Source organism: Ochotona curzoniae, unplaced genomic scaffold, assembly GCF_017591425.1.
Source record: "Ochotona curzoniae isolate NIBS_2020 unplaced genomic scaffold, NIBS_Ocur_1.0 scaffold_1852, whole genome shotgun sequence".
NCBI lineage: Eukaryota > Metazoa > Chordata > Mammalia > Lagomorpha > Ochotonidae > Ochotona > Ochotona curzoniae.
The window spans coordinates 48,835,758-48,850,044 of NW_024467087.1; the positions used below are offsets into that span (position 1 = coordinate 48,835,758).

The 14,287-nt window shown below is 35.5% G+C and overlaps 1 protein-coding gene across 2 annotated transcripts in view; it reads left to right on the forward strand.

Annotated features, from left to right (window-relative positions):
- CHM (CHM Rab escort protein) overlaps positions 1-14,287 on the forward strand; it is a 172,132-nt gene that overhangs the window by 145,197 nt on the left and 12,648 nt on the right. For both annotated transcript variants that reach the window (XM_041000005.1, XM_041000006.1), the window contains exon 13: positions 9,481-9,579. In XM_041000005.1, coding sequence (XP_040855939.1) covers positions 9,481-9,579 — 99 coding nt within the window. The remainder of the gene's footprint in view (positions 1-9,480; positions 9,580-14,287) is intronic.

Here is a 14,287-nt window from a genome sequence, read left to right on the forward strand (position 1 = left end):
TCCCCAGTTAGATGTCTAAAAAATCATTTTAACTGTATTGTCATTTCTTCTGAACCTTTCTGAATAAAGCATTTACTGAACAAAATAAAACAGGCTTTAAAGAATACACAATGGATTCCTCACAGAATTACTTAGAAACATGATTCTAATTATTTTACAAATCAAACACTCCGAGCCAGAAATACTGAATTGGATCACATGTGGCATAAGAGCCTATGTTTTGGAGGAAGGATGTATGAATTATTGTATTAATCATTCTAGGAACAAAACAAATCTAAAGAAGAATTTGATCAAATCTCTTTAAGGAAAACTTTACCTTTTTGTCTAAATGTCCTGTGTGTATGTAAGCTAGCTATGTTGCAGATTTTGTATGTTAATTATGTTGAACTGTTAAGGATCACCTACACAGTTGCATGTGGTTTTATAGAACTTAAAAAGGTAATATTTGAAAGTAATAAATTTTAAATGTATAAATTCTGAAAATGTGAATACTAAATGGATTTTATTGGTGGCTTGTTTTCCCTTCAAACAATTACTAGACTTCAGTCCCATTGAGTAAGTGATAGGCATGTAATTGGCATTGCCAACTGAGTGGAACCAAGCACTTTGACTTGCTCTGAAAATTGAAGCTATAATGTTGAAGTCATGAACTAAGCCCATCGTTCTTCTCGTTGGAAGAATCATTTGACAAATGTTGGCAACCACTGTAACTAATGCAGTTATACCTGAGTAAATCAAACATAATCAGAATATATACCATGAGGCTTTGTAACTTATCCCCATTCCTCATGGGTAATAAAATGGAATTTATAGAGAGTAAATGATGTGAGTTTTGATGATGGAGTTTGGTTGTTTAATAGAGAAGTGCATTTTAAAATCTGTTATTCATGAACAGGTTACCTGTAGATGTGCATGTCTTTTACAGAAAAGATGGGAATTTTATAGTAAGAATTTAAATCTTTATGCTTTGGTTACACTTTTTATTTTACTGCTTTTTGCCATAGGCTTTGAGATTTACTACTATATGCATTTATGGGGTATAATGTGGTTATTTTGATCTGAGTATACATTGTAAGAAAGATTCATTCCTTCTGATAAACATATCCATCACCTTACCAATTTATCCAGGTTTTGTGGTGAGAATGTTGGAAAAAATATTCTTTTAGTAGTTTTGAGATATAATTATTAACTATGATCACCATGTAGTAAAATAGATCACTAAACTCACTCCTCCAGTACAACTGAAACTTGGAATCCTAAATCAACATTTCCCCTTGTAACATCCCTCCTCTTCTTCCCTACTATCTGGAAATTACCTTTGAGCTCCATTTCTGTGAGATTGACTTTTTTAGATTCTAAATCCAAGCTCATACAGTATTTGTCTTTCTGTGCCTACCTTAATTCACTTAAGCTGAAGGCCTCCAGTTTTGTCTTGTGTTGTCATGAGTGACAGAATTTTCTTCTCTGTTAAGGCTGTATGATAGTTCATTATTTATTTTATACATTTTCTGTTCATCTGTTACCAGTACTCAGTTTGCTTACATATCTTGGCTGTAACAGTGCTGCGGTAAATATGGAAATACAGATCTTCTTTCAAGAACCTGCTTTTAATTCTTTTGGATATATACTTACTTTTGCGTGGAATTCCTGAATCTTATCTCATTTATATCTAAATCTACTATAATTTCTTTTTCATCAGTTGTAGCACTATAAAGGTAAAGACATATTTTGTTTTAAAAATGTGCTGAGTGGCCAGCATTATGACAGAGTTGATTAGGCCACTACTTGTAATCGAGCCACAGTGGATTAAGCCACCACTTAATTATGTTGGCATCCCATTATTAGAGTGCCTGTTCATGACTTGGCGGTCCCACTTCTGATTCAGGTTCCAACTGATGTGCCTGGGAAGACAAGGGCTAATAACCAAAATGCCTGGTCCCCTGCTGCCAACATGAGAGGCTCAGCCCTATCTATTATGGGCATTTGTAGAGTAAACCAGCACAAGAAAGACTTTTCAATATCCATCTCTCTGTTGCTTTATTATTCAAATAAATCTTTTAAAATTGTACTGATTATATATATAAATATATATTCATATATTATATGTTATATATTTTATATATACGAATATGTATTTATATATGATTTATATATTTATATATAAATAAATGTAAAATATATATTTTATTGATTACATTGCATTATGTGACACAGTTTTATAGGCACTGGGATTCCTCCCACCCCTCCCCAAACCCACCCATGGTGGATTCCTCCACCTGTTCCATTACCACAGTTCAAATTCAGTTGAGATTCTTTCATTGCAAGCATCTACAAAGCATAAAGTTCAGCATCTTATTGTCCAGATAAGCTCAACAGTTTCTTGGGGAGACCATCTCTGGTTTGAAGGCAGAACCAGCACAGTATTATCCCAGTCAATTAAAAGCTCGACACTACATGAGTAACAATTTGTAACGTTATAGAATTAGTTGACATAGTATTGAGTAACCAATGTGTTAAAAGAGAAAAAAAAAAAAGGAATGCAAGCTCTGACCCACATCCTGTGACTTCTACATTGACATTTCAGTTATTAGTTTATATACAACTGGGTTCTATACACCTTAAAATGGCTACAGATTACTCTTCAGCTGTCTCATGTCTATTTTAATTTTAGTATTTAGCAGTTTATAGCATTGAAGCATGATTTTGCTGAACCTGGCTGTTTTTGGGTAGTCTAACTATATAACTCTAACAAGACATATGTCAACAGTTTAGGTGAACAGTTTTAGGAGGGGTGTGCAGAGAAATCTTCAATACCCTGGTGAGGAGTAACTAATCTTTGTGTCCCACCCAGTGAGTTATAAGTGCATCCCCACTGACCATTTCCTGTCTGTTTCTAAGCTTTCCTTGTTCTTTATCGATTCTAGTTTTTTTGTTTATTTGTTTGTTTGTTTTGAGGGGTTTTTGGAGCTATCCTGATGGTCATTATGAGAGAGGGGGCGGAGACCCAAAGTTGGAACCAGGCAAGGACAAGAGAAAGCTCCTCTCCCTAGTCCCGAAGGAAGTTTACTGTTCTTCTGTTTCTGCAGACCGCTCAGGGCTCCTGGTTGTCGTTCTGATGATCTTGGCTCCTGCAAGGAAGGGTGGGCTTGTTCCATCCCATGTGGGAGATCCAAATGGGGGTGGGTGACCTCAGAGTTCTCAGCCTCCGAAGGCACTCCAATTCCCCATGGTCTCCTTGGCAGTTGGGATGATTTACAGAGTGTTTACATTGTATTAATTGTTTTAAGTAATCTAGATATGATTTAAGCTATATGAGAGAATGTGTATGTGCCAAATACCAAATCATTCATACAAAGGACTTGAATGTCTTCAGATTTTGTTATCTTACAAGCATTCCTATGATCAATGCCCTATGTACACAGAGGCACTGCTGTGTTTACTACTTGACTGACATTAGGCAAGTTACTTTCTCTATATTCCTCAGCTTTCCTATTTCTACCAGATAGCAGTAATGATAGTATCTACCCCAGAATTGTTACCAAGATCAAATTCATATGAGCAGTGTATGGCATTGATAAGTACTCCATAAGCACTAGGTTTTTACATCAAAATCAATCAATATAGTTAGAGAAGACTCATGGAACCTATTCTGGAACGTGGGTGGATATGTTTTAAGAATGTCTTGCTCGGCTCTGCAGTCCATGATTGTTCCTTATTTATTTCAAAATAATTTTTGGTTTTGTTTAACCAAAGCCTCTGTGAGAGATATCTCTTAAGGAATCCAAGGATACCTTTTATTCAAAACAAGAAGGTTTTAGATAATTGGTTAAAGCCAGTTTTCATTGACATGGAAATGAAATATGGGAGATTTGAGAGTTTGCTGAAAGTACTCATATGAACAAGATTTAATACATCCTTTATTTAGCACTCCTTAATGTGCTATAGTCTCCCAAAATATATTCTTTAGATAGCTGAAATGTATTCTGTTAGAACCAAGATTTTATTTTATCTTGGTAGCCCATGTCACTTACTTCCTTGTCATCTTATACTGAATATACTAGACATCTTGCCCTCCTGTATCTTAGGAATATTGTGAACATTATTTATTACAGTCCACTATAATCCAGCATGCCCTTAAGTCTTATGGAGGTGTTTAGGCCTCTTTGCACCTATGCTAAATGGCTTTTATGCTTTTGATTGTGTCTGTCCTGTTTCTTCCTCCTTTTACTCAGTCAGGCTGTTTTCATGCCGCTATCAGGATACTGTTTCTAATAGAAGATAGTTTCTACAATCTTCTTTTCCACCTTACTTGCTATTCTTAATCTACAGAGAGCCAGACAAGGAGATTACTACTAAGATTGTCACAATTGGAAGAAAATGGTTGCATTAGTCTGTAAATATTGTAATATCTACATTGGATGCTAAAAGGCTCCTTTTTTTTTCCTCTTTCTGGCAGAGGGATTAAAGATACACTTCATGTTTCTAGGTCATCTGCTTGGCTTCTTGACAAGGTACTGCTGTAATGGCAATATAAAGATAAGCCAGTATCATTTAAGTATATTTTTAGTATATTGTATTTTTAGTATATTGATAGGAAATCACAGTTACTTAGTCATGTAGAGATTTTCTGAGCAAACCTGGTCTAAACATTATAACTTTTCTGATGTAAATGTTTATATTTTGACCTATAAAATCAAATTCTCCACTTAGGTACTTTGGTTCAAGTTATTAAAATTGTTAAGTATTTTGTTTTCTGTTTGTCTTATGCCCTCTCTGTGGTTAATATAGGGTTCATTTTCTTTCAAAATAATTTGTAAATGAGCAAAATATCATCTCTGCAGTTCTTCCATTTGAAAATCAAATACATATTCTTTATGGGACTTGCTTATATCCTAGGCATTTTGGAATGCTTTTCACACATATTAATAAAATTTTTGGGTTTTGCTGGGATTTGATATTATAAAATGTTGTTTTTGATACCCAAATATGAATATTGTGCATGCATACATATATATAATAACACATATTCTACAATTTTGTGCAGGTACGAATTTATGCATTATTTTCTGTGTTTCAACCCTATTAAGAAGTTTAGATAATGATTTAAAATAATTCTTAGTACCTTTTTTCTTTTTTCTGCTTCTAGAAAATTTAACTTGTTAAATCATTTCTATTAGTATTTCTATGAAACACGAATTATAAGATTTACCAAAAAAAAAAATAGTTGTTCCTAATTCTTCTTTCTCCTTAATGTTCACTGGAAAGTACTGATATTGTAGTCTTCTTTATATGTGGATTATAAAACTGAATGATTTTCCACATGTCATTAAGTTTAGGTTCCTCTCTTGGTAGCATAAAGAAATACATTTGTGACCTTTTATCTTATTGTCACAGTCATATGTGCTTACTTGTGCTGCATTAAAAATTACATCTCACTCAACTGTTCGCTTGTATGGAAGTAAAGCTATGAGTCACATCAATGCCTATGAATGTTAGTTATGTATTCCTTGTTACATTGCCCTATAAAACACAGTTATTGACTAGCTTGTACATCAGAATTTGGGGATAATTTTGTCTACATGCGTGAAGCGTACACTTGAGGTAAATTGACTTCCTATATGTGGAAGTTAGTGTTTACTGGAATTTAGATTCACATTTGCAGTCCTATTGGCTTTTGTTTTAAAAATCTACCATCAAGGCTGGTGTTTGCAGCAGCTAGATGTCGCTCGGGACAGTAGCATCCCGTCATGGAATGCCCGGGTTCAAGTTCCAACTCTGCTTGCTTCTGATTCCAACTTCCTCCTAATGTGCGCCCCAGGAGGCAGCAGTTGAGTTCCTGCCACCCATGTAGGAGACTGAAACTGAAATCCTGTTCTTCCACAGTTTGAAGTACACTTCTATTTTCAGGAAAGCATGGCCATGTGTGACCTCATATGCCTTTAAAGCTATTGAGGAAGTTTTTTCTGTGAAGAACTATACTCACAGGATGCAAAGAGGCATTTAACAAAAATTGTTAATTCTGAGAACAAACATGACAGAATGTCAGGTTGATTTTGAATTTGCCATATAGCCAACCTAAGGTTTCAAGCATTATGTTCAAGTACTCTTTGAACATTTGCAAGTTGAGATACATAATTTTTCTCTCTCTTTTTTTATTTTTTGTTGATTACGTTGCATTATATGACACTGTCTCATAGGCTCTGGGATTCCCCCAACCCCTCCCCATGGTAGATTCCTCCACCTTGTTGCAATATTACAGTTCAAGTTCAATTAAGATTCTTTCATTGCAATCATAGATTCCAGCATCTGATTGTCCAGATAAATTTAACAGTTTCTTAGGGAGACCATCTCTGGTCTGAAAGCAGAGCTGGCAGAATATCATCCTGATCAATTAAAAGACACAATATAACATCAACATCAATTTGCAACATTATGAAATTAATTGACATGGTATTGAGTAACAAATATGTTTAAAGATGCAAGTTCTTAACCACATCCTCTGACTACTTCATTAACATTTCAATTTTGGTTTATACACAGAACCAGTTTCTATACACCTTAAAATGGCTATAGATTACTATTCAGCTGTCTCATGACTATTTTCATTTTAGCGTTCAGCAGTTTGTAGTGTTGAAGCTTAATTTTACTGAACTTGGCAGATTTCTGGATAGTCTAAACTGGCTTATAACTCTAACAAGGCATATGTCAACAGTTGAAGTGCAGAACAGTGTTAGGAGGGGTGTGCAGAGAAATCTTCAATACCTTAGTGAGCAGTAACTAATCTTTGTGTCCTGCCTAGTAAGGGATATGTGAGTCCATGCTGACCGTTTCCTGTCTGGTTCCAAGCTTTCCTTGTTGTTCTCTACCTGTTCCAATTTGCGTGTGTGTGTGTTTTGGGGTAGGGGGCTTCGGAGCCACCCTGATGGTCATTGTAAGAGAGGGTGGGGATCCAAAGTTGGAACTATGTGAGGACCAGAGAAAGCTCTCTCCCTATTCCTGAAGGAAGCTTACTGTTCCAATGACCTTGGATGCTGTAAGGAAGGGTTTGGACTTCTTCCATCCCGTGTGGTAGATCCAAACGGGGGTGGATGACCTCAGAGTTCTTGGCCTCCGAAGGCATTCTAGTTCCCCATGGTCTGCTTGGCAGTTGGGATGTAGTCCTTGGTGCCCATACTGATAGTCCTTGGTGAGGACCCGGGAGTCCCCAGGGTTGGGATAAAAGCCTTCTCCTGTCCACCTGCTCCATCCTGGGATCCCTCCCTGCTGTGTGCATGTGACCTCCTGTTAAAAGGTTGTCAGGATCGCTCTTGATTCCACCTGTATATCTTTCTAGTTTTACTGTTGTCTAATGCTGATTCGAGTCTGTTGTCCATAAGTTACCTGTTGTGTTCCTGACAGGTTATACTTCATGTCTTCCTCTCACATAATTTTTCATCAGAAAGTTCAAATAATTTCAAAGAATATGTTTTCTAACATTAATGCTGATTTATAGCAGAAAAATAACTTAATTAAATTTGAACTTCCTGGGGTGTAAGTGTATCAAAATTCTCTTAATTTATAGTGATCTAAAGTTAATTCTACATTATAAATATTTTAAGTAATAAACATTGAAAGGAAAATTATCGAAACTCCTCTCTTAATGAAGTGAAGGAAAGGGGAGTGACTATATGGATGATTACCTTGTAGTTCCTTTCAAAGAGTCCCCATCTATCTTGTGCAGACCTCTGAGTTAGTGTCTTGCTGCAAGGAGATTATTGCAGTCACACAAGGCAGGTGACTGAGGGCGTGCACTCTGTAGGTAGGCAACCTGGGTTTGACCTCCAATTCTGTGTCTAGCTCTTTCTTAATTGCACAGAAGATCTGTGTTAACCTTGTTGGCCCTCTGTTTTTGCATCTGTAAAATGAAGGTAAAAATCGTCTGTCACTCGGGTATAGTGGAGTAATGTAGTTTAAGTCGCTGACACACGTGTGTAACTATACAATAGTATCAATTCTATATTTTCTTTTAAGTTCCTTTGAGAACTTAATATAGATGCCTCAATGGTCTGTGAGCATTTATAGAAGGGGGAGGAATTTCTCAGTTTTTACTGTCATTTTATATATATATTAATTTGATTCCAGTATGCTTTGTGCCATGATTTTATCTCACTCCAAAAACATTTCTTTCCATAGGATTGTGAAAGTTTCTGCCATTTACAGGTTCTCTGAGTACTTCCAGCACATAGAACTCCTTTGTCTCTCCTTTACTTTGTGCAGCCCTATTTAAGGGTTCTAACAGCCTACAGTATTCTGTTTCTGTGAAGGATCTTTTTTCTAGATGACATTCCCTAAGCTAAACATTCTCCAAGATCCAGGACCCAATGAATTTGTAGATGGAAAAAAAAAAGGAATCCCTAAAAATATTATGTAGACTGTTTTGATTTGTGCCGTTTTATGGACTTATAAGTATATGTATGATTCAAATCAAGGCAGCAGTGCTATCCCAAAAGGTTTTGAGAGAAGCTTATAATGAACAGATGATTTGTTGTTTACTTATCAGCAAAGTATGTATAAGTGGTTTGTTCTGAGGATATAAACTGTGTTCCCTTAGGCAAATAAATAGCCCACTTCCAGTCTTTTTTACACAACTATTTCATCAATCTTTATTCACTGTCTTTAGGAATGTCATAAGAACAACCTAAGCTCTTTTCTGTGAATAAATAGTTTCCTGCTAACCTTTCCCACTCCATTCAAAAAGTCAACTTCTTTTATTTTGGGTCTTAGTGTGATTCCGAAGTTAACCTTTTAGCACATATTTTCCTTCTTTTTAAATAATTAATTGCTTTATGATGTATTTCCTATAGCCTCTGGGATTTCCCCGTACCCTCTTCCTAAATCTACCCCCCAACCGATTTCCCCTATATTATTACAATAGTATAGTACTTCAAAAGAAATCATATTGAAGTTCTGTCATTAACACATAAGGGTGTTTCAAAAGGATTTTGGAAATAAATGGAATTAAATAGAAAAGTTTATTGAAGAGCAGGCATTTGACTCTGATCAGGGTGCCCATGCCTACTATAGCGCCTGATTTCCGCTTCCTGATAATACAGACCCTTGGCAACTCTGAGGCCCACACCCCCACTCCCATCCCAGCCATTGTGGGCATCTGGAGAATGAACTAACTGCCAGATGGGTGTGTAATATTTCCCACTCCTTCTTTGTGCCTCTCAAATGAAAAGAAGAAAAAAAGTTTAAAGTACATAATTGCATGGAATATTTAAGCTTATACCTAGTTTCTTCAGATAGTACACATTCTCTCTGAACTTTCTGAAGAACCTTGGGACATTAACATAAATGCCTCCTACCACTGGATCATAAACTCCTTGAAGGCAGAAGCCTAGTTCTTCAACTCTGTATCACTCCTGATACCTACCTTAAGTATGAATGAAATGATTTTTTTTTTATGAATAAGAACTCAAAATGCTATTTCTTTTACAGATTTGGTTCATTTGACTTGCACATCTTCTAAAACAGCAAGAGATGATTTAGAACCAGTTGTGCAGAAATTGTTTACTCCGTATTCTGAAATGGAAATAGGTAAGAAAACAAGGGGTAATCACTCTAAGGAAGTTGACTCTTTTAGAAATCCCATGAAAGTTTTTGCAACCTAAACTAAATGTTATGTGTTCAACTATCTCATATTTAGTAAGATGTTTAGTAAGATGAGTGCAGGGTCTCCTTAAACTTGAGGTGAAATATCTATTTGTATTAAAGGGAAAAACAAATCAAACACATGTATAATTAAGTGAAAAAATATTTATTTTTATGCATACATTTTAATATGCACTTAAAAGACTTTTAAAGAATATTTCAACTGATTTTAGGGTAAATTACAGGTAATTTTATCTTCATAACTTTGTAAGTGGTGTACAACATGCATATGCAAGTATTTCTTTATTAGAAAAAGATATCTTCCTTGAGAAAGATAGTTGATAACACCAGGAATGCTTCCTGATAATTTAACCTTCTAAGCATGACAAAGTAGTCACATGATAAATGGGGACTTTCAAAAGATATTTATTAATGGTGAAAATGCTGTTCAGCCATGAAGTTTCAAACTTTTCTCCCCCATCTTAATAGGGTATCTCTTATAGATGTGAATGGAGCTTTTGTGGCGTGCTTTGTGTGCGAGTGATAAAAACTAGCCCGACTTCATTTATGTAAAGTCAAGGTGACTTTCATTATAGGATTTTGATGTGTGTTTGAATCTTGGTTACCTTATTCCACTGATTCATGTTTTATAATTTTCTTTGAATGTCATGTTTATTCAGACAGTTGTGCATTTCCTCCTGAGTTTTCAGTTTCTTTTTCATACACCTGTTACAGATTGTGTTTTCCTATTACAGAGACAGATTGTTTATATTTGGAATGTTTGTGTAAGATGACAGATTGTTCCATTTATAAGTGACTAATATCAATAAGATTTTTGTGAGCTGCCGTATTAGAGTTCTCTAGTCTGAAAACTTCACTCTGAGACTTAATTTGGTGCATATTCATATTTTCTTCCTTGAAAATCTCATGTAAATGTTTGGGTTGCTGTTAAAAAAAATTTAAGTCAAAAGTATTTGAGAGATTCCTATACCTAATATGAAGTTATAGTTTTATTCTTTGGCTTACATCACATCTAATCCTTGCTTATATTTAATACAGGGAATTTCTTTGTCACTTGTAAAATGCTTCCTAATTTTTCTGTTGGAATTCCATTCTGATGCTTCCAAATAGTAAAACTAACTTTGAATCTTCTATGATTAGTCTTCTCATATGCATTTAATTTTCTTTCATAAAAAATACTTTACAGAAATTACATGTTCATTACTTAGTATTCTATAGGCATTTTATCTTTTTTAACATTAATCTTAATGGTTAAAGTGATCCCATTTTGAAATGATGTATTGCTTAGAACCTGAGTGAAATTCTTTAGTAAGAACTATGTGTTCAGAGGGTTCCTCAGGTGCACTGAGGCACTGAAAAGCTAGTTTTCACTGACACATAGGCCTTTTTATCATCAGGATGAGGTACTGGTCATATTTTAATTAAAATGTCAGAACAAATACTGTTGGAGTTATTGAAAATGAATCACCAGATAAAGTGAGCACTGGGCCATGGCAGGTCAAAGAGGCAAAGTCACCTGGAGAAGAGAACTCAATTCATTTTCCTGCCTAAATGAGGAAGAAGGAACTTTACGAGCAATATGAACTTTTAATACATTAAAGCACATTGTTCTCTGTAGCAAAAGCCCATATTTTCACAGATTGATGGCTTTTATTGTTACGTGTTCATTATTTGACAATCATATGAGATGCCATGCTTTAGAACATTGTAAATATTTTATGTTAAAACATGTTACAAAGGACTAACATTATTCAGGTTTATTTTCTTTTCGTTTGAGTTCTTCATTTTGTATTTTGTGATGCTTCCTAAGTCATGTGAACATCAGCTGAGTCACCTTGCAAGAAAGTTCACTTCTAAGAAAAGATATTTTCATTTCTACTGTAATACTTCTTTGATACTATGTGATAAATTCAAGTAGATCCTGAAGGCATTTCCTCTCTTTTTCACTTTTAATATATCAGCCAGAGTTAGTGAGATATGTTAGGAAGCAGTAGCACTGATATTTCAGTGAGCTTTACCTGTTGGGCTTCTTTTAAGAACAGGAAAGCTCTCTAAGCCTTCCCTGCTTTCACAGTCAAAGACATTATCGGTTGCTTTATGCTTGAGGACTCTAATTCTTCAGGTGCGAAAAAGAGATGATGCTCACCATTTCTGTATGCACTAATTCTTCTACTTCAGGATATCTTTCAAAGCACTGAGAGAAACTTAGTTCAAGTCTGAATGGCAATAAGTACCCTAGGTAATTTATTATTACACACACACACATATGTAATTGAGGCTTTCAATTGGAATTGAAGGAAAAATGTCAGTATATTTTGAAATGTCTTAAAAGTGTCACAACTACACATTTTCCCCATCATTGTACATGATATGTGGAGTTATTCTATCTCATTCTTTTATTTTTTTTCTAGATATACTACTTAAAAGCAGAAATTCCCTTTATACATATAGTTTTTATTTAGTGGCTACTAATCCCATTAAGAACTTGCTTTACATCAAAAGCAAATAATTGTGCATTGTAGCCAAATTTAGTTAGGATTCTGACAGTCTCCACTATGGTTAATATTAACAAAATAGTTTACTCTTTCCCTAAATATGGCTTGCAGCTGTCGACCACTTCTGACTTTTATTTGGTGTGTCATAATTGCTTTGTTTCTACCTTCCTGGCTCTGTACTTACTTCAGCTTAATTTTCCCAAGATCTTACTCAAAATCACCTATTACTTTAGTCCTTCACACTAATTGAATGAAATGAGCTATTTCAGAAAACTAATTCTACTGCTGGCAACGTGTTATGAACTCCAAGCCAAAACTCGGCACCTTTAAATTTTTTTTTTAAACTGTGTACTTCACAGCTATGTGGTATTTTTAAGCCATTTGTCTTCCAGCTGACCTCAAAGAATGATAAAGCAATTAAATGCCTCTTTGAAGGATTTTAGATGAAAACCTGATAACTCGCTTGTATCCACAACATCTGTTTTCAGCCTCTGTCAGTTTATCACCTTCCTCTTGTTTCTTTTCAAAGTCTCAGTGATGAAATTTCTTCCCTCTAGTCAGTTGGACATTCATTTCTTCAACTTGTATTGAGTCAAAGCCCTTCTCTAGCTGGGGCTTCCATGAATTTGGCTTAGAAATGGGGTAGACAGTGATAAAGGCCTTGCAGATTTCTGCTCCTCACATTTCATGACACAAATCATTGGTTGCTTTGCTTGAGGATCTTCTATGATAACTAGTCAATTCTCCAAGAACCAATATGGTTTTAGCTGTGAAATATGAACTTGAACTGTGGTTATGCACCATGGGGGGAGGGTTGTGGGAGGAGCGGGGGAAATCCAAGCACTTATAAAACTGTATCACATAATACAATGTTATTAACAATAAAAAATATATATTTAAATTAAATTTAAAAATTTAGAAAAAAAAGAAATATAAACTTCTCATATTCTTTTGTTAATAGATTTTGCCTTCTACATGAAGATAGTGATATACTGGGTTTGTAGATTTTTAACATTAAAAAGCTATACCTTGAGAAATTACTTCTACATAGTTTCTTAATCCTTTTACACTGATAATTACGAACTATTTAGGATGAACTAGAAAAAAATTTAGTTGGGAGTATTTTATTTGAAATAAAACTATTGTGGATTGGGAAATAGAACGTTTTTCTTAGTTGAATATTGCAGTCAGCTGAAAATTTCTCCACATATACAAATACAAATAGCAGTAATTAACCAAATAATATATACCTTTAGAATTTACACTTTTTACATTTTCTTTTCTTTATTTATCTTGAAATTCAGAGTTACAGAGAGAGTCCTTCCATCCTCTGGCTAATTTCTCAGATGGCCACAAAGGCCAGGACAGGACCAAGTTTAAGCTGGAAGCTTCATGCAAGTTCCCCTTTGCCAGGCTGTTAGCTAGATTGGAAGTACAGCATCCAGGACTTGAACTGGCACTCTATGGGATACTCGCATCAAAGACAATGGCTTTGTGAATTGCAAAGTACCTCGTAGTCTTCTGAAACTTTACATCAGTTGGAATTTCAGGTTCAAATTCAGGCTAAACTAAACTTTAGGGTTAGAAAACAGCAATACTTTCTGTCTCCAATCAAAGAAATTGCAACATTTCTGCAAAAAGAAATGATGATCGGGATAGCAAGAAATAGATTGTAGGCATTTAGATTGGACCTGTTTGTAAGCATATATTACTAATATCAATTCAAATTATGTTTGGGACATCTGTTTCATGCTAGGCCCTCTGAGAGGGAACAAAAAAAGGGAAGGACGGGCCCGGCGCGGTGGCGCAAGTGGTTAAAGGTCCTCGCCTTGCACGCCCGGGATCCCATATGGGCGCCGGTTCTAATCCCGGCAGCCCTGCTTCCCTTCCAGCTCCCTGCCTGTGGCCTGGGAAAGCAGTCGAGGATGGCCCAAAGCGTTGGGAACCTGCACCCATGTGGGAGACCCGGAAGAGGCTCCTGGCTTTGGATCGGCATAGTATCGGCCCGTTGCGCTCACTTGGGGAGTGAATCATCGGACGGAAGATCTTCCTCTCTGTCTCTCCTCTCTGTATATCCGCCTTTCCAATGAAAAAATAATAAAAATAAATCTTTAAAAAAAAAAAAAAAGGGAAGGAGA